Source organism: Plecotus auritus, assembly GCF_963455305.1.
Source record: "Plecotus auritus genome assembly, chromosome: 3".
Lineage (NCBI taxonomy): Eukaryota > Metazoa > Chordata > Mammalia > Chiroptera > Vespertilionidae > Plecotus > Plecotus auritus.
In genome coordinates this window covers 106,849,966-106,870,773 of record NC_137772.1, presented here as the reverse complement: position 1 = coordinate 106,870,773, position 20,808 = coordinate 106,849,966, and the positions used below count along the sequence as shown (strand labels likewise).

General features: G+C 38.0%; 1 protein-coding gene across 9 annotated transcripts in view; it reads left to right on the top strand.

Moving 5' to 3' along the window:
• The window catches only part of DCLK1 (doublecortin like kinase 1), a gene marked incomplete at its 3' end in the record, with an annotated part of 521,814 nt that overhangs the window by 462,659 nt on the left and 38,347 nt on the right, over positions 1-20,808 (top strand). For all 9 annotated transcript variants that reach the window (XM_080660910.1, XM_080660912.1, XM_080660909.1 and 6 more), the window contains 3 exons: positions 15,811-15,944; positions 19,928-20,005; positions 20,369-20,465. In XM_080660910.1, coding sequence (XP_080517036.1) covers positions 15,811-15,944; positions 19,928-20,005; positions 20,369-20,465 — 309 coding nt within the window. The remainder of the gene's footprint in view (positions 1-15,810; positions 15,945-19,927; positions 20,006-20,368; positions 20,466-20,808) is intronic.

Sequence of the window (20,808 nt, the reverse complement as noted above, 5' to 3'; positions counted from 1 at the left end):
TCTCAGCTCTCTCTGCAGAGCCACTGACCCCAGAATCTACTCACACAGCTCTGGTCTGCTGGAGCCAAGGGTGAGTGGCTGCAAATGAAATTTTGTGTGTTGGCCCTTTAAGAGGGTGCCTGTATTTTAGCCATTTCTCCTTGGAAGACAGAAACCCTGTTGCTTTTCCAGCCAGATGCTCACAGTTCTGGTGCTCTAGGTTAGGAAGCCCAGTTTAGTGTTTAGACCAGGGGTGGGCAAACTTTTGACTCGAGGGCCACAATGGGTTCTTAAACTGGACTGGAGGGCCGGTACAAAAGCATGGATGGAGTGTTTGTGTGAACTAATATAAATTCAAAGTAAAGGAGTGGAGGGGAGAGCAAGAGAACCCTTCGCTCTTTCTGCTCCGCGGGCCGGATAGAACAGCTGAACGGGCTGGATCCGGCCCGCAGGCCATAGTTTGCCCATGGCTGGTTTAGACCCAAGACTCCTCAGGGGGAATCCCTGAGATACTTTAGAACTTCAGCTGCCACCCATGGGAGCCCAGGCAGCCATCTCATGCCTCTGCACTTCCTACCAGGCTCAATGTGGCCTCCTCTGTAAGTCTCTCCTACTGCCCTTCAATTAGTTATTCAGGATGATTTTTCTTTCTTTTCTTTTTTTTTTTTAGATTTTATTTATTTATTTTTTTTTGCCTTAATACTTTTATTTTTATTTTTTTTCTTTCTTTTTTTATTAAGGTATTATATGTGTACATATCTTACCATTGCCACCCCACCCCACTTCCATACATGCCCTCACCCCCCAATGTTTTGCATCTGTTGGTTACTCTTACATGCATGCATATAAGTCCTTCAGTTCATCTCTTATTTCCCCCACCTCTCCTTAACCTTACCGCTGTAATTTGACAGTCTGTTTGATGCTTTACTGCCTCTGTATCTATCTTTTTGTTCATCAGTTTATAATGTATTTCATTATCCCCAAATGAGTGAGATCATGTGGTATTTTTCTTTCATTGACTGGCTTATTTCACTTAGCATAATGTTCTCTAATTCCATCCAGGTGCCTACAAATGGTAGTAATACCTTCTTTTTTATGGCAGCATAGTATTCCATTGTGTAGATGTACCATGGTTTTCTGATCCAGTCATCTGCTGACGGGCACCTAGGCTGTTTCCAAATCTTAGCTATTGTAAATTGTGCTGCTATGAACATAGGGGTGCATGTATCCTTTCTGATTGGTGTTTCTAGTTTCTTAGGATATATTCCTAGGAGTGGGATTACTGGGTCAAATGGGAGTTCCATTTTTAGTTTTTTGAGGAAACTCCATACTGTTCTCCACAGTGTCTGCACCAGTCTGCATTCCCACCAGCAGTGCACGAGGGTTCCTTTTTCTCCACATCATCGCCAACACTTGTTGTTTGTTGATTTGTTGATGAAAGCCATTCTGACAGGTGTGAGATGGTATCGCATTGTCGTTTTGATTTGCATCTCTCGGATAATTAGTGACTTTGAGCATGTTTTCATGTGTCTCTTGGCCTTCCTTTGTCTTCTTTAAAAAAGATTCTATTTAGGTCCGTTGCCCATTTTTTTATTGGATCATTTATCTTCCTTTTATTAAGTTGTATAAGCTGCCTATAGATGTTGGAGATTAAACCTTTATCAGTGATAACATTTGCAAATATGTTCTCCCATACAGTGGGGTTTCTTGTTGTTTTGTTGATGGTTTCTTTTGCTGTGAAAAAGCTTTTTATTTTGATGTAGTCCCATTTGTTTATTTTCTCTTTGGCTTCCGTTGCCCTAGGGGCAGTATCAGTGAAGAAGTTCTTTTGGCATATGTCTGAGATTTTGCTGCCTGTGGATTCCTCTAGTATTTTTATGGTTTCCTGTCTTATATTTAAGTCCTGTATCCATTTTGAGTTTATTTTTGTGTATGGTGTAAGTTGGTGATCTATTTTCATTCTTTTGCATGTATCTGTCCAATTTTCCCAACACCATTTATTGAAGAGACTGTCTTGACTCCATTGTATGCTCATGCCTCCTTTGTCTAATATTAATTGCGCATAGTGGTTTGGGTCGATATCTGGATTCTCTATTCTATTCCATTGATCTATATGTCTGTTCTTGTGCCAGTACCAGGCTGTTTTGAGGACAGTGGCTTTGTAATACAGCTTGAAATCTGGTATTGAGATCCCTCCAACCTTTTAATTCTTTCTCAGGATTGCTGTGGCTATTCAAGGTCTTTTATTATTCCAGATGAATTTTTGGAGAGTTCTTTCTAGGTCTGTGAAATATGCCATTGGTATTTAAATGGGGAGTGCATTGAATCTATAGATTGCTTTGGTAGTATGGACATTTTAATGATGTTGATTCTACCAATCCATGTACATGGTATGTTCTTCCATCTGTTTAAGTCTTCCTCTATCTCTTTTTTCAGTGTCCTGTAGTTTTCCATGTATAGGTCTTTTACCTCCTTGGTTAGGTTTAATCCTAAGTATCTTAATTTTTTTGGTGTGATGGTAAATGGGATTGCTTTTTTAGTCTCTCTTTCTGTAAGTTCACTATTGGTGTACAGAAATGCCATAGATTTCTTGGCGTTAATTTTGGATCCTGCTACATTGCCGAATTCATTTATTAAGTCTGTTAGTTTTTTGATGGAGTCTTTCGGGTTTTTTATGTACAATATCATGTCATCTGCAAAGAAGGACAGCTTTACTTCTACTTTTCCAATTTGGACGCCTTTTATTTCTTCTTCTTGTCTAATTGCAATGGCTAATACTTCCAGTACTATGTCAAACAGGAGTGGTGAAAGTGGGCATCCCTGTCTTGTTCCTGTTCTTAGGGGAAATGGTTTTAGTTTTTGCCCATTGAGTATGATGTTAGCTGTGGGTTTATCATATATAGCTTTTATTAAGTTGAGGTATGATCCTTCTATTCCCACCTTGTTGAGAGTTTTTATCAAGAAAGGGTGTTGGATTTTGTGAAATGCTTTTTCTGCATCAATTGATATGACTATGTGATTTTTATCTCTCAATTTGTTTATGTGATATATCATATTTATTGATTTGCGGATATTGTACCATCCTTGCATCCCCGGGATAAACCCTACTTGGTCATGGTGTATGATCTTTCTGATGTACTGCTGGATCCGATTTGCTAGAATTTTGTTGAGGATTTTGGCATCTACGTTCATGAGGGATATTGGCCTATAATTCTTCTTTATTGTGTTGTCTTTATCTTGTTTTGGTATTAGGGTGATGCTGGCTTCATAGAAGGAGCTTGGAAGTGTTCCTTCCTCTTGAATTTTTTGGAATAGTCTGAGGAGGATAGGTTTTAGTTCTTCCTTGAATGTTTGGTAAAACTCTCCTGTGAAGCCGTCTGGCCCCGGGCTTTTGTTTTCCAGAAGCTCTTTGATGACTGCTTCAATTTCTTCCATAGTTACTGGCATATTGAGCTGTTTAGATTCTTCCTGATTGAGTTTTGGAAGGTTATATTTTTCTAGGAATATGTCCATTTCCTCCAGGTTGTCCAGTTTGTTGTAATAGAGTTGTTCGTAGTATTTTTTAACAATCCTTTGTATTTCGGCGGGATCTGTTGTTATTTCACCTCTTTCACTTCTGATTTTGTTTATTTGGGTCCTCTCTCTTTGCTTCTTGGTGAGCCTGCCTAGAGGTTCATCAATCTTGTTTATCCTTTCAAAGAACCAGCTCTTGGTTTTGTTGATCTTTTGTATTGTTTCTTTGGTCTCTGTGTCGTTTATCTCTGCTCTGATCTTTATTATTTCCTTCCTTCTGCTTACACTGGGCTTTTCTTGTTGCTCTTTTTCTAACTCTTTGAGTTGTATGGTTAGGTAATTTATTACCATTGTTTCTTGTTTTTTGCAGTAGGCTTGTAGAGCTATGAACTTCCCTCTCAAGACTGCTTTCACTGTGTCCCATAGATTTTGGATTGTAGTGTTTTCATTGTCAATTGTTGCCATGATGTTTTTTATTTCTTCTTTGATCTCTCTGGTAACCCAGTCATTGTTTAGTAGCATGCTGTTTAGTCTCCATGTGTTTGATTTCTTTGGGTTGTTTTTATTGTAGTTGATTTCCAGTTTTATGCCACTGTGGTCTGAGAAGATGCTTGATATAATTTCTATCTTCTTGAATTTGAAGAGACTTTGCCTATGTCCCAACATATGGTCTATGTTTGAAAATGACTCATGTGCACTTGAGAAGAATGTATATTCTGTGGTTTTGGGGTGAAATGTTCTGAAGATGTCAATTAATTCCATCTGGTCTAGTGAGTCATTTAGGATTGATGTTTCTTTGCTGATTTTTTGTTTAGAGGATTTGTCCAATGGTGATAGTGGGGTATTAAAGTCTCCTACTATGATTGTATTGCTGTCAATCTCTCCCTTGATATCCTCCAGGAGTTTTTTTTTTTTTTTGTATTTGGGTGCTCCTGTATTGGGTGCATATATGTTTACCAGAGTTATTTCTTCTTGTTGGATTACTCCCTTTAGTATTATGAAGTAGCCTTCTTTATCTCTTGTTATGTCCTTCAGTTTGAGATCTAATTTGTCAGATATAAGTATTGCTACCCCAGCTTTTTTTTCAGTTCCATTTGCCTGGAAAACCTTTTTCCATCCCTTCACCCTCAGTCTGTGTGCGTCTTTTTTTCTGAGTGTGGTTTCTTGTAGACAGCAGATATATGGGTCGTGTTTTCTTATCCAATCCTTTACTCTATGTCTTTTGATTGGGGCATTTAATCCATTTACATTTAAAGTTATTATTGATAGGTACTTATTTGTCACCATTTTTATTCTTTACCCCTGTATTCCTTCTTCGCTTCCTATTTCTTTCTTTTTTTTTTTTTTTTTTTTTTTTACAGCAGACCCTTTAGCATTTCTTGCATTGCTGGTTTGGTGGTAATAAATTCCCTTAGTCCTTTTTTGTCTGTGAAGCTCCTGATTTCACCTTCAATTTTGATTGATAGCCTTGCTGGGTACAGTATTCTTGGATTCAGACCCTTCCTTTGCATGACTTTGTATATTTCATTCCATTCCCTTCTGGCCTGATGAGTTTCTGTTGAGAAATCAGTTGCTAGTCTGATGGGGGTTCCTTTGTATGTAACTTTCTGTCTCTCTCTTGCCGCTTTTAAGATTCTTACTTTGTCATTGGTCTTTGCCAGTTTAATTATAATGTGCCTTGGCATTGGTCTTTTGGGGTTCATTTTGCTTGGGACTCTGTGAGCTTCTTGGATTTGTGTAGGTTTTTTCTTCCCTATATCAGGGAAATTTTCTGTCATTATTTCTTCAAACAGGTTTTTTATTCCTTGCTCAGCTTCCTTTCCTTCTGGAACCCCTATTATGCAGATGTTGTTTTGTTTTTGTGTTGTCCCAAAGTTCCCTTAGGCTCTCCTCCTGCCTTTTAATTTTTTTTTTTTCTAGAAGTTGCTCTACTTGGGTATTTTTTCCCATCTTGTCTTCTAGCTCACTGATGCGGTCCTCTGCTTCTTCTAGTCTACTTTGATGCTTTCTATTGAGTTCTTTACAGCAGTGATGTCATTTTTCATTTCTTCTTGGTTCTTCTTCATTTCCTCTTGGTTCTTGCTCATATTGTCGAATTTGTCTTCCATTCTTTTCAGCCACCTTATGACCATTTCTCTGAATTCTTTTTCTGGAAGGTTGCTTGCCTTCATTTCGTTTACTTCCTTTTCTCGTGATGCCTGCTTTTCTTTCATATGCGGGCTGTTTCTTTGTCTCCCCATGGTCTCTCTTCTCTGGGTGTTTGGTTATGTAGTTCTTTCTCTCCTGCGTTGATTTAAAGGCACAAAATATAGCACTATCAGGTACAACACACAAGGCACTGAACAGAAATATATTCACGATATTAATAACCTCCAATAAAGGTGACCACCAGAGAAAGGCAAATTAGGGAATAGGAGAGAAAGAAGAAGAGGAAAAAGAAAGAAAGGAAAAAACAAGGAGTTTCAAAATGAAATTGGGAAAAGGAGAAAAAAAAAGTAAGAGAGACAAGAAAGAGACTAAGAGAGAAAGGGGAGCAAACTATATATATTGGGGATAAAACTCCAATAGAAAAATCACTAATCCCAGCAAATGCCAGCAACAAGTACCTGGGGATTAATACAAACTACAACACCAACTAATATTGAGTGAGGCAAGGGAAAACAGAAGCACAAAACAAACAAAAAATAAACAAAAAAAAAGAAGAATAAGCAAAACAATCTCACAAAAGCATAAAAATTCAACATAATCAACATTCAAGCGAACAACAACAAAAGGACAGAGAGAAAAACAATTTTTGGATAGTTAAGACAGAGAAGAGAGAGGTGTGTATGGACTTGGAGCAGGGGATTGGGGATTAGATATGTAAGTATGGTGAAATTTTAACAAGGGGTAAACAGAAAGAATAGGGAAAATCTAAAGCAGAAAAGGGGTAAGATAAACAGGACACCGAAAAGGGGAAGGTTAGGAAGACAGTGATGGCATAAAGGTAGAGTTGAGATAGAGTGAAACGATGCAAAAGGAAAGATGAAAATAGAATGTAGAACACTAATCCCAAAATAAAATGAAGAGAAAATAAAATGACACTTAAAAAAAAAAGTTAAAATAGCAGTAGTAATAATACGGATTGAATATAAAAATGTAATAATTAAAAAGGTAAAATCAAGTGAGGAAAAAAGAAAAAAATTAGTTTCTTGAGTAAAAGATGCAAAAAATGAAAATAAAAAAATAAAAAATAAAAACAAAATGTGGAGTAGTGAAGGTCATTCACTTCCTCTGTTGTTCTGTTTGGCATGCCTGTTTCTCAGTCCGGACAGTATTGCAGTTCCCTGAGTTCCACTGCTCTTCAGTGATGTAAGCCAGTCCTGATTTTAAGCAGGCGGTGTGTCTTAATTTCTCATATTCCTTTATTTTTGATTACACAAGAGTCAATTTGTGATTCAGCCCCTGGGTGGCAGTGTTTCTGGATTGACTTCCGGGTCTATCTATGGCCTCTCTAGGCAGTGTTAGAGCCTTCTTTCCCTGTGGCTCTCACTATTGGTTTGTGGGAGAGGGCTGCCTCAGAGCTGGCTCTCCGATGGTCACTCCCTGCTCTGATCTCCAGGTTCCAGAAAAACACTTTCTCCTGCAGTCTCCCAGGGTGTCCCCAACTGGGTGAACCTATGAATTGGGCTTAGTAATCAGAAGCAAGAATTTCAAGAGGAAAAAGCCCAAGTGTGCACACTCCGTGGCTGCGCGTAAGTCTAGCACACCCCTGAAATTCTTAGGGTGTCCCTGCACTTCAGATCAAAATGGGTTGCTTTTTAGAGGGCCCTTCTGTTAGCAGCTCTGAGGACCCCCTTCCACATTCACAGATCACGCCAGCCCCAACAGCCACGGATTTTTCTAGGCACAGACTTCCCTGGTCCTCCAGCTCCCGCAAAACGCGTGTTCCTCTCTCCCGCTGGGACCATAGACCTCACCTTATCCCAGGCGAAATCTGACCTTTCCGTGGTGGAGTGTAGAGCTCCTCTGAATCCGTGTGTTTGCGCCAATTGGGGAGTGGTGTTCTGGGGCTCGCAGCTGTTCCGTGGGTGCCGCAGTTGTGGATTCTCAGGCTTCCGATAAGCTCCACTTTCCTGTTCAAGATGGCGCAAACTCCTCGTCGGAGCAAGTAGCTTCAGGAGGGGACCCAGCCGCAGTGGGGGCTGCCACGTCAGGGGAACCCGCTCTAGCAGTCCCCCACCTTCTTCTGGAGTTTAGCTGTCCCTTAACTTGCTAACAAACACTCCTCGTGCGACCCTCAGCTGTTCTTTCTTTCTGCTCCGGGACAAGGCTCGGAACACGTTTGTCTATTCCACCGCCATTTTTCCTCCCTCCAGGATGATTTTTCTATACTTTTGTTGTAGTTCCAGGGTCCTGGAAGGAGGTGAGTGTAGCTTTCACCTAATCTACCATTATCTTCCAAGTCTCAACACTTCAAATTGTTGATGAAAGAAACATTCAAATCCGTGAGCCCGGACATAGCTCCTCCACCTCCCCAGTGACAGTGGCAGGTGCAACTTACTTGCCCGTCTGCTTTGAGCCACCTCTGATTCATTTCATATTAAAATGTCATAGCCTTTCCCTAGCCGGTTTGGCTCAGTGGATAGAGCATTGGCCTGCAGACTGAAGGGTCCCAGGTTCAATTCTGGCCAAGGGCACATGCCAGGGTTGCGGGCTCGATCCCCAGTGGGGGGCGTGCAGGAGGCAGCCAATCAATGATTCTCTCTCATCATTGATATTTCTATCTCTCCCTCTCCCTTCCTCTCTGAAATAAATAAATAAATAAATAAATATATATATATATATATTTTTTTTTTAAATGTCATAGCCTTATTGGACTAGCAATGATTAATAATATACAGTGTGTGCAAAGTCATAAGGATATCAATCATCTCATATGTATTAGTATAAGAGTAACTTTATATAGTCTTTCTGAAAGGTAATTTGGTAATATATAACCAAAGCCTTAAATAATATGTGAACTGTAATTCTACTACTAGAAATGCAACTTAAAGAAAGATCATATATATATATATATATATATATATATATAAATTTATCTCAGTATTTTTAATATCGAAAAAATACAGAAACAACTTATATTAGGCACTGATCAGTAAAATAAAGGCATGATATGGAGACAGGAGGACATACTAGTTAGATCATGGACTCAAACATACCTGAGCTTAAGTTCTGGCTCTGCCATTTGTTAGCTGAATAACACTGGATTGGACAATTACTTAACATCTCGGAGCCTTAATTTTTTCATATGTAAAATATCAGTAAGATTACTTAGTAAGGTTCTTGTAGAAATCAAATGGAACAATGAATGTGAAGTTCTTTTTTTTAAATATTTCTTTATTGATTTCAGAGAGGAAGGGAGAGGGAGAGAGAGAGAGCGAAACATCAATGATGAGAGAGAATCATTGATCGGCTGCCTCTAGCACATCCCCTACTGGGGATCAAGCCCACAACCCAGGCATGTGCCCTTGGCTGGAATCGAACTTGGGATCCTTCAGTCCGCAGGCCAGCGCTCTATCCACTGAGCCAAACCAGCTAGGGCAGAATGTGAAGTTCTTAACAGGATGGCTGGCATATCCCATGTACTCACTAAATGGCAGGGATTATTATTGTGGTGCATCCATATAATGGAATATCCAGCAGCCACTAAATGTCATGATGTTGACATGTGCCTATTCACTTGGGAAAACTTCGGGATATATTATCCACTGGAAACAGAAGAGCAAGAAAGAGAGAGAAAGAAAGCTCTGGAAGCCCATACTTAAAAATGTTAAGAATAGTTATTTCTAGGTATCAAGATTATGGGTGTAATTCCTTTTCTCTCTAATTCTCTGTCATTTGTAATTTTCCTACAGTGCTATATTGGATATTACTTGTATGACAAAAATGTAATATATATTTTTTAATTGCAGTGACATTGACTCCCCAAGTTTTAATAAAATCCTAGGATTATACAATAGCTAACAGAATCCAGAATGTGCGTGTTTTATGTATCTCACTGCAGCTGCATAAAACTCCTTTTTAGATAGTTTCATGACTATTTTAAAGTGAGGATGAGAATCTGGTTTCTTGAAGTTTCCATTCATTTCTCCATCTTCCCAGATATCTCTAGTGTAATGCTCTGAAAAACTATTTAAGTTTTCCTTTAATATTATCATACCTCTTCTGACTTACTTCTTTCTAACTTCTATAAAACTTTTATTATTTTTATTATTTCATTTAAACTTATAACTTCATAAAGATTTTACATGTGGGTATTTAATGGGTTTGGTGTTTTTAATAATTTGTTTTTTTCCAGGAAGTTTAATTCTAATGTATGTGGACCATAAAGTAATTTCACAAAATTATTTTCTTATAAATGTTTTTTACTTCTTAAAGGTTAAAGATTTAAATTTAATCAATTTTCTTTAGAATCATAAAAACCATATACTATGGTCAAAGGAAAATCAATGCCTTTTTTATTTTTTTTATTGTTTGAACTATTACAAATAGTAGTATATATGTCTCCTTTTTGTTTTCCAATGGAGTACCATATTTGTTAAAAAGTAAATTGACATTTTTTATGGATTTTTTGATTTCATGCCACTTTTCTTCAATTTTACTTGGTGAAATAATTTTTAGTACTTATTGAGCTCATCTGTGAAAAATAGTTTAGTGGCTACTAGTGATTCATTAGCCATCATTTCAACAGGTTTATCCTTGAATTCACAGCAACATGGAGAATTATGTTGTTCTCACACATTTGTTAGATTAGTCACTTTTTAGTTTTCTATTATGGGAATTACAGAAACCATTTGACTAGGTTCAGCTTATCTGTAAACTTTCATATGATTTTATGGCCACTGGCTGCATTTTATGACTTACATTAACTTAGAAAACAGTGTGAAGTTTCCTCAAAAATTAAAAATGAAACTGCCAGTGAGCCCACTTCTAGAAATATATCCTAAGAAGCCTGAAACACCAATTAGAAGGCATACATGCACCCCTTTATTCATAGCACCATTATTTACAATAGCTAAGATTTGGAAACAGCCCAAGTTCCCATCAGTAGATGAATGGATAAGAAAAATGGGTACATTTACACAATGGAATACTATGCAACAGTAAAAAAATAAAAATTAAAAAAAAAAAGATCTCTTACCCTTTGAGACAGTGTGGCGGAATCTGGGGAGTATTATGCTAAGTAAAATAAGCCAGTCAGAGAAAGACAAGTATCACATGATCTCACTCATGTGTGGAATCTAATGAACAATAAACGGGCAAACAAAATAGACCCAGAAACATTGAAGTATGCAACAGACTGACACATTTCAGAGGAAAGTGGGTTGGGGGGAGAGAGACTGGAAGAGATTAACCATATAACTTATATGCATATATGCATAACCCATGGACATGGACAATAGTGCGGTGAAGGCCTGGGGAGGGGGGAGCAGGGAGGAGAGGATCAATGTGCGGACAACGGGGGACATCTGTAATACTTTCAACAATAAAGATAAATTTTTTTAAAAAGAGACCACTTGACCAAGTTGTGAACTTTCATATTTTATGGCCACTGGCTGCATTTTATGACTTATATTCACTTTTTTACTTTTTCAAATAACTTTTCCAAATAGTGTCAGTTTCTAATTCATGGGAAATCAGACATATACCCAAACATCTACTGTTCAGAAAGTTACAGCTCCTGGAAAACTTCACATAAATGAAAAAGAAACAAAAATAAAACTTTTCTTTAAAAAAGAAAAATCTTGTGTAAAATATCAGTGTGCCAAAAATCTAATACCTGACCTTTCACTATATCGAGTTTTTGTAGAAGATGCCTTCAGCTTATAAATGGAACCTTTTTCTTAATTGTTGCCATTTAGCATATTTAGTCTGTCAAATAATGGGTTGTCTTGATAGCTATATAATAAGCCCTAGAGAACAAATTCTCTGACTGTAGCCATCTGCAATGATCACAAGAGTAGCTTACAAAATACTGACAGTCTGTATGGTAATAGGCTGCATATGGCAGTCCACAATTATGTGTAGCTGCATTCAATTAGTGTTGTACAACTACACAGTTTTATTGCTTCGTTTAAACAGTGAAAGCACTACATGCTGGATAATTTGCACTAATCCTCATTTCTTTAATAGCCCCTTAGTGTTTAAAATGTAGGAGAACATTTATAGTATTTAAAGGCCTGGGATGAACATTAAATTATATCTCATGTTGTGAATACTGTTTGATTGACAATTAATATACTCCCACCTCATGTATGAGTCATGTTTTATGAAGTCTTCAAAATACAATTATAGCAAAAAGTTCTTATACTAGAATTCCACTTGCTGGAACAGGCTGTCCAAACCTATGCTTGCAGCCTTTGATGTCCTTTCTGGAAGATGGTCAGGATGAAGAGGCATGAAGAAGAACAAAGTCGGAATCTATTTGGAGAGTGGTATAAGTCAAGGTTTCTCTCTGTGTGCGTGTGTGTGTGTGCGCACGTGCACATATATGCTTGAAATAGATGTACTTAGCAATCTGTAATTTTAACAGAGTTTTAGTTTTTAAATGGCCTCACTCATGCCCCTCTGTAATTGGCTTGGGAGGAGACAAAGGTGAGCATAGGCGCTAATGGTGAGTCCCAGTTGTGAACTGCACTACTTATATGACTTAAGAGAGGCACTCTCCCATTGGAGGAGAGGTAACCTAGAATATATCTTTCTGAATCCTTCTCTCAAAGGGTTGACAGAGCAGAGCAACCTTGTTTCCTGCCCTGCCTCACAGTAAGTTAAACAGAATTCTAACCTAGATGCCCACTTACTGACCTGCAAAAATATTTTTTCCTAAATCATTTCCAATGTACTTGCATCTACAAATGTTTTCAATTAATGCATTAAGCCTTCGTCTCTAAGCTCTTACTTCTCTTATAAGCACCATTGTAACCTCTTTATGTTCATAAAAGTTCTACTATACAGTTTCCGAAACAAACAAAAAAAGGCGAACATTGTAAAGGTGATTAAGGAGAGGAAAAAAGAACATCAAAGTGATAGATTCTAGGTATTGCATTAAAATTGTATTGGTTTACTTAAGAAGTATTGTTACTTTTAGGTAAACCTAATTTTCTTTATTTTAGGTAAGTTTTTAATGCTTTATATCTTAGTTATTAAAACTTTGAATTTTATTGTTAATATCCTATATAATAAAAGCCTAGGTGGTGTCACACCCTTGCACAACGCCCTCGCACGACGGCCGCCACAAGATGGCTGCCACAAGATGGCCATGCACACAGTGGAGGTGGGGCCCAGTGGCCACTCCACATGGTGAGGCCTGGGGGTCTCGCTGCTCTGCACTGCACAGAGGAGGCCGGTCCCAGTGTCTCCGCCGCCTCGCGTGGAGGAGGGGGGTCCCAGCAGAGGAGGCGGGTCGCTGCAGGGGAGGGCAGTTGGGGGCCATCAGGCCAGCAGGGTAGCAGTTAAGGAGCGATCAGGCTGGCAGGCAGAAGTAATTAGGGGCAATCAAGCAGGCAGGCAAGCGAGTGGTTAGAAGCCAGTGGTCCCGGATTGTGAGAGGGATGTCTGGCAGTCAGACATCCCCCAAGGGGTTCCATGTTGGAGAGGGTGCAGGCTGGGTTGAGGACCATCCCCCCGCCCCTTTAAAAGGTTCCATTTAAAGGTTCCTCTAGTATTAATATAATTGGCATATGGCTATATGTAAGATAGAATTCCTATCAAAATGTAGATCTTCAAAAATAAAACCTTGCTTCATGTAAGAGTATTACATGGTAACTTAGCCAAATGGCTCAGTTGGTTAGAGCATCATCCTGTACACCAAAAGGTTGCAGGTTTGATTCCCGGTCAGGGCACATATTTAGGTGGCACATGCAGGAGGCAACTGATCAATGTTTCTCACATTAATGTTTCTCTTTCTGTGTCTCTCCCTTTCTTTCTCTCTCAAAATCAATAAAAACATATCCTTGGGTGAGGATTAAAAACATAATAATAAAGAGAATTGCATAACCGTATTCAGAACTAAAATATAACTTATGACTAGATCTGCTAACATCTGCTTTTGTCCAACTTTTGAATAAAGTTAGGTGATTATAGATAGTATGCTTAGAAAAAACACACAAGATTCCTGTGTAAATGGTGTTGTGAAAATTGAAATCTGACCTAACAGAACATCAAAGCAAGAGATTACTTTGCCTTTTAGAAATGTTATTGTTAACAAAATGGAACTAAGGAAGTAAAAATTTGGCTCTTTCTGAGAAATAAACCTAATGATCTACTTGATGTTTTCACATTAGATTTCTTTTTATGAAAAACATTTGCTTTATCACTGGATAACAAGAATGGCTAACATGCTAAGACTACAATTTAGGGATTTCTTTTGCTTAAGAACATTCAGTCAGTCTATGGATGATATTATACTTTGCAGCTCTGATAGCTTAAAGTTCATAACTCAAACTTGTTTGTTCTGACCAGGGATGGACAGCTGCCTTGTCAAAGTAAGAAGGATAGCGTCCATCCCTGATAACAACTGGGCAAAGCCACATCTGTTAAGTACACAAAGTTGTTCTTATCCTAACAACCCAAGTGCTGGTGAAGCCTCTGGGCACCTGCAAAAGGGCAGCTTCCATTTGACCATAGTCATATCCTTAGGGAGAAGACTCCATGTTCCGAGTGTTGGAGTGTGGAAAAACAAAATAGTAAAATACTATTTTTCTACCCAGAAAAGATGCAGTCTCTCCAGAGAGGATGATCTGACTATCTGACTCTGCCAAAACAGTTAGATACAAATGATTATTGCTGATAATGCAGCTTAGCTAGCCAAACATCTGCACTTTATGCTGCAGTGAAATGAAAAGTTAATCTACTTTTTCCAAAAAGCAGACATGATGTGGGAATGGTAACAACACTTCTGATGTGTGGAGATGTGCCTTGCTGTTTGAGAGGTTCAAACTGCTGGAGCAAGTACACATGATCATAGAGTGATAACAGAAGAACATGTAGACCTCAACTCGCTGGAAGAATTATTTTGATGTACAAGGAAAACTTTGCCATGTCCTTAAGGCATCTCCTGCCTTTTCTGGGAATACTAGCCTTTAACTATTGCTTTCTTTACCTTATTGACTTCAATGTGGGCACTGAATCAGAATTCTGAATGCCTTTTGATCTTTTCTTTGAAATAATAGACATTGTTTGGGAGCCTTTTTTAAATATATTTTTATTTATTTCAGAGAGGAAGGGAGAAGGAGGGAAAGAGAGAAACATCAGTGATGAGAGAGAATCATTGATTGGCTGCCTCCTGCACATCCCCTACTGAGGATCGAGCCTGCAACACGGTCATGTGCCCTGACTGGGAATCAAACCTGGAACCCTTCAGTCCTCAGGCCGAAACTCTATCCACTGAGTTCAGTCCTCAGGCCAAAACTCTATCCAGGGCTGGGAGACATTTTAGAGCAGATCCATTTGGTTTGATCCTGGGCTAGAACTAAATCAGTGTAAATGCTTGCCTATGGTCACATGCACCTTTCTCTTAATTTGTGGGATGAAAGTCTGGAGACTTTTACTGCCTTAATAAGGAAACCTGGGCAGAATGCTGACTCCACACTTGATAAATCTTTCCAAATTGCCACAGGTGAAATGAAATATTAATATCCCTTTCAGTTACTTACTTTAAAAAATAAAGTATTTTAATATACATGTAGATCTTTCTGTTCAGTTACTAAAGAATTGCATTTTTAAAGCTTCTTGCATTAAAAGAAAGAGGTAATTATTTTCAGAAATTGGAGATATTTCACTAGAGACTTTCTATATTTCATTGTATTATGTAAATCAGCTTTAATTATAGAAATATCGGATACAGATAAGCAAAACAAAAATCCAACTCCCATAATTTTACTACCCAGATTCAGACACACCATTGCCTCTCATTTTCTTTTGCCATTATTTTTTCTTTAATAGACATTTAATGCAAACCAATCTGAAATCTGCTGTCCTCACTTCCAAACATAGTTCATTTCAATACATTTACATCACCATTTTGTTGGTCATAGAGCATTTTATTGTATGAATGTGTCATAATTTATTTAACAGATTTCCATTTGCTGGTTGTTCAACATATTTCTAATTTGGCAGTAATCTAAAGAACGATATTCTCATATGCATAACCTTGCATAATTATATGAAGTTTTTATCATAAGTACATTCAATTTAAACCACAATGCTCCTCGTTTATTCAGGGAAGAGATTCTGAGCTCTTGATTAAGGGGATTTCACTTTTTACTTTCATGTTAGGTGTATGAACACCAAGATGGCAGCAAATCACTGAAGCTGGGTGACTTTGGACTGGCCACCATTGTGGATGGCCCCCTGTACACAGTCTGTGGTACCCCAACATACGTGGCTCCAGAAATCATTGCAGAGACTGGGTAAGTGCTTCCTGTGGGATGTGCTTGCCAAAGAACTATTCTGCTTCAAGAATAGGAGAAATAGTACTGCTCTGTCCCATCCAGACAATTAGCTATCGGATTTTTTTTCACTCTTTTTTACTTGAAAGTGGAAGTCATTTTCTCTGTTTTCCCAATCAAATTGCCAATTACTGCAATTTAAGGCTTCCATTTGGCCTTTGTTAAAGATAGAACAGCAGTTGTTAACCTCAGAGTAAAAAATGTTTGGAGTAACAGAAAAACATACAGTGTTGGTAATTAACTCACTTTTGGAAATAAAAGAAGCAAACACTGCTGTATGGTGTGCCATGATTACAATCTCCTTTCATTATTTCATTCAGCTGGCCTTATTCTTCAGACTTGGTTCCATTTTGGCCCTCTTGGCACTATTGATTATCTGCGAGGTACGAACACCCTTAGGTATCACAGGGTCACTGGGAATGTGCTGGTTTCTATCTGCAGCAGTATAAAGAAGAATGAAAATTTCTAGAATGGGGAAGGAAGGGAGATTGGCCTAATACTTACCAAGGACCTATTCTTTTCCAGAAACTAAGCTCCTTTACTTAATTCTTACTCTTCCAGTAGATGGTATGATTTCTGATTGGCAGATGAATAAATTCAGGCTTGGATAATTGAATATCATGTAAGTTCATGACTAGATAGTAGTGAGTCAGTATTTAACTTAGGTCTGATAAGTAAAATGCTCTTTTTATAAAGATCCCTATTTCTCACCAGCATCATAGGCAGGGTTTTGAAGCACTATATGTAAACAGAAGTATTAGGAAAGAGTGGGGCAGTAAGGGAATACAATCCTACTTTTTTTTTTTTTCCTATCAGCAGCATAAAACCACAGCTAATGGACTAGGATGTATCCACTGTGATTAGTTGGAGATAGTTTTTCTGCTTGTACCATAGACCAGAAAGGCAGAAATACAAAACAGATGATAAGGGAATTTCAATAGGGAAACCCCTAAGGTGAGATGTGAGGTAATGAGGACTTTTCTATTAATCAAATTTGAGTGAGTTGGAAGAACACATCTGTAGCCCAGCCTGACCTCTCTCACAGGGTGCTATTTTAGGCATTGCTCCATTTCTATTGTAAGTATTTTGAGGCCTGCTGGGAGGGAGTGGTGTAGAATAGAGGGAGGATTTGGTAGGTCTCTTGAAGACCTTGGTTAGAGCCCAACTCTGCCATTGCCAGTGGGTGATTTTGAACAAACCTATTTACCCCTCTGAACCTCAGTTTTCTCTTCTATAAAATAAGCAATAATACTTATTTTGTAAAACAGAGTTGTTGGGAAAACAAAATAAGATAACTTACGTCAGTGCATTATAAATTGGAAAACATTCTATAAGTATTTATTACTTCTAAAATTAGAGAGTTAGATAGTCTCAAGGGTCCATCACATCATTATTTTAAAATTGATATGAATTCCAGTCAAGCCATCTACAAATTCAATGCAATTCCTATCAAGATACCAATAGCGTATTTCACAGAACTAGAACAAATATTTCAAAATTTATATGGAATTACAAAAGACCCCGAATAGCAACCTTGATCTTCAGAAAGAAGGACAAAGTTGGAGGAATCACACTACCTGATGTCAAACTATACTACAGGGCAATAGGAATCAAAACAGCATGGTACTAGCATAAAACACAGACATGTAGATCAAGGGAACAAAATAGAGAGCCCAGAATACATTTACACCTTTATAGTCAATTAATATTTGACCAAGGAGGCAAAAACATACAATGGTCTAAAGAGAATATATTCAATAAATGGTGTTGGAAAAATTGGACTGATATGTGCAAAAAATGAAACTAGACCACCTTCTTATACTACACACAAGAATAAACTCAAAATGGATTAAAGACTTAAATGTTAGCTTCCCCAAACCATAAAAATACTAGAAGAAAACAGGCAGTAAATTCTCAGACATTTCTTATAGCAATATTTTTCCCTTCTCAGGCAAGGGAAACAAAAGAAATGTAAACAAATGAGATGACATCAAACTAAAGAGTTTTTGCACAGCATAGGAAATCATCAACAAAATGAAAGGACAACCCACTGAATGGGAGAACATATTCACCAATGATACATCTGATAAGGGGTTACTATCCAAAATATATCAATTATTTATACAACTCAACAAAAGAAAGACAAACAACCCAATTTAAAAAAATGGGCAAAAGACCTGAATAGACACTCCTCCAAAGAGGTCCTACAGATGGCCATGTGAAAAGATACTCAATGTCATTAATCATCAGATAAATGCAAATTAAAACCATAATGATATATCACCTCACACTGTCAGAATGGCTATCATCAATAAATCAACAAACAACAAGTGTTGGTGCGGATGTAGAGAAAAGGGAACCCTTGTGCACTGTTAGTGTGAATGCAGATTGGTGCAGCCACTGTAGAAAGCAGTATGGAGTTTCCTCAGAAAATTAAAAATGGAACTGCCTATGACCCCAGGATTTTACTTCTGGGAATATATCCAAAGAGACCTAAAATACTATTTTAAAAGAATATATACATCTCTATGTTCATTATTTACAATAGCCAAGATTAGGAAGCAGCCTAAGTGTCCTTTAATAGATGGGTGGATAAAAAAGCTGTGGTACATTTACACAATGGAATACTACTCAGCCATAAAAAGGAAGAAAATTTTACCTTTTGCAACAGCATGGATAGATCTGGGGAGCATCATGTTGTGTGAAATAAGTCAGTCAGAGAAAGACAAGTACCATATGATTTCATTCATATGTGGAATTTAATGAACAAACTGAACTACTAAGCAAAATAGAGACAAACTCATAGGTAGAGACCAGGCAGACAGATCTGATGTTGGTGGTAGGGGTAGGGTGGAGGAATTCAGCAAAAAAGAAAAAAAAGAGAGAGATAAATAACTCAACAGTGTGGTGAGCCGGAGGAGGGAGGAGTAGAGGTGAAAGAGAGTGTAGAGAGGATAAATGGTGATGGCAAAACAAAACAAAACACAGATGTCCCAAAAGGGTTGCTTTAGAGTGGCAAGTAACTCACGCCAATTTTTTTTTGCTCCATGTGAACAATTCCACTAAACATTTTGCTAGGGGAAAGATGAAATCTACTTTTTAGGAAGAGGTTTGGTTATCATCCATGAGTTTTATTTTTACAGGTCTCTATGAAGTATCTCTATCCAAATATATGTCTTGATAAGTATTAGCATACTGTTTGAAATGGGACTTGGAAGATGATTAAAGTAGTAGATGCTGTCAGTGCTCTGCCTGTATACCCTCAAGACCACCTATTTCATAACTTCTACCTGACAGCACCTGCAACTCTTTTCTTAGGGGCTCCCTTGAGCTGCTGGAGCTCTCCCTGAATGAGTAGGGAAAAGGCTATAGTGACAAGGAATTAACATCCACCCCAGCAGCCATACCAATGACTGTTGGGAATGAGTATATAGATACCCCAGCCTCCTCACAATACTGTGGGGTAACTCTGAGGTTCCTGTTCTTCCACAGTCTCCCAGAGCTTCTAGGGAGATTCAGCTCCAGTTGACCTCATTAGTAACTGGTTTGATAACTTTCCTTCCCTTCTCTGTCTCACTTCCCCACTCCTTAGCTGGATTTTCCTGGGATCACCTGCCAAATAAATTACTTGTACTTGAACATAAAGTAAAATTGATATGGCTATAATAAGGCTTTTTGCTGAAACCCTTCACTTACTGATATCTGGATACGAGCCTAGCCATGCATTACTTTGATTTTTATTCATGTGCCTTAGATATTCTCTTTTTGTATTCTTTTCTTGAATTCTGTTTACTTGGTGGGTTTAAAGTTTAGTGTTTGTTGTTGGATTTTTTATTTTGTCTGGTTCAGTTTTTTGGTTTAGAATAGGAGAATCGCCTATTTTGCCATGCCCCACAATTTGTCCTGGCCTGACTTTGTAATTCTGATGTCACTTACTTTTTCAGATATGGCCTCAAGGTAGACATCTGGGCAGCTGGTGTAATCACGTATATCCTGCTGTGCGGCTTCCCTCCGTTTCGTGGGTATGGGCAGCAATCTTTTATTTAGCACCAACAAAGCATTTCTCTATTCTCGGAATGATCTGATCAGCCTTCTTGCACCAAGGACCCTGTAGCACAAAAAGACAATAATAAGAATTTTACTTATAATGCTATTATTTTTTCAGGTTGTGCATGCTAATTTACATGCATTCCATATATCTTCTTCCTATATTTTAGAAACTCATTTTATCGCAATTTACCAAAACTGTTCCATATTAACATTTTGAATCGCTTAAAACTCATTTTACACATTTATGGGGAAAGGAAGGGCTCCAATGCATAAAAATATCCTGAGTTGACAATTTAATCCTGTTTTTCTCTTACTGTTGTCATTCATCTAAACAGAAGTGGTGATGACCAGGAGGTGCTTTTTGACCAGATTTTGATGGGACAAATGGACTTTCCTTCTCCATATTGGGATAATGTTTCTGATTCTGCAAAGGTAGGTTTCTAGTGCCTTCCTCTTCCTTATAGCCTGTGTGTCTTAATAGAATTGTTGATTCTGATTTATTATGTACAAAGAGACTAAATGATATTATAAATATGATTTCTGTACACATTTTAGTTTAATTGCTAGTTTTTCTAAGATTCAAAGTCATCAATTCATCTATTTATAACCATCTCAACTTCTCAAGTGCCTCTGCTTCCCTGGTTTCATCTCTCCCTGTTATCATTCCTTTTACCCTGCTATAGGCTCTTGCAATGCCCTACCCACACCAGGCTTCAGCCCATCTTAGATTTCTGTGCAGCTTATTGTTTCAACTCTTTTAGGTCTTGACTTAATT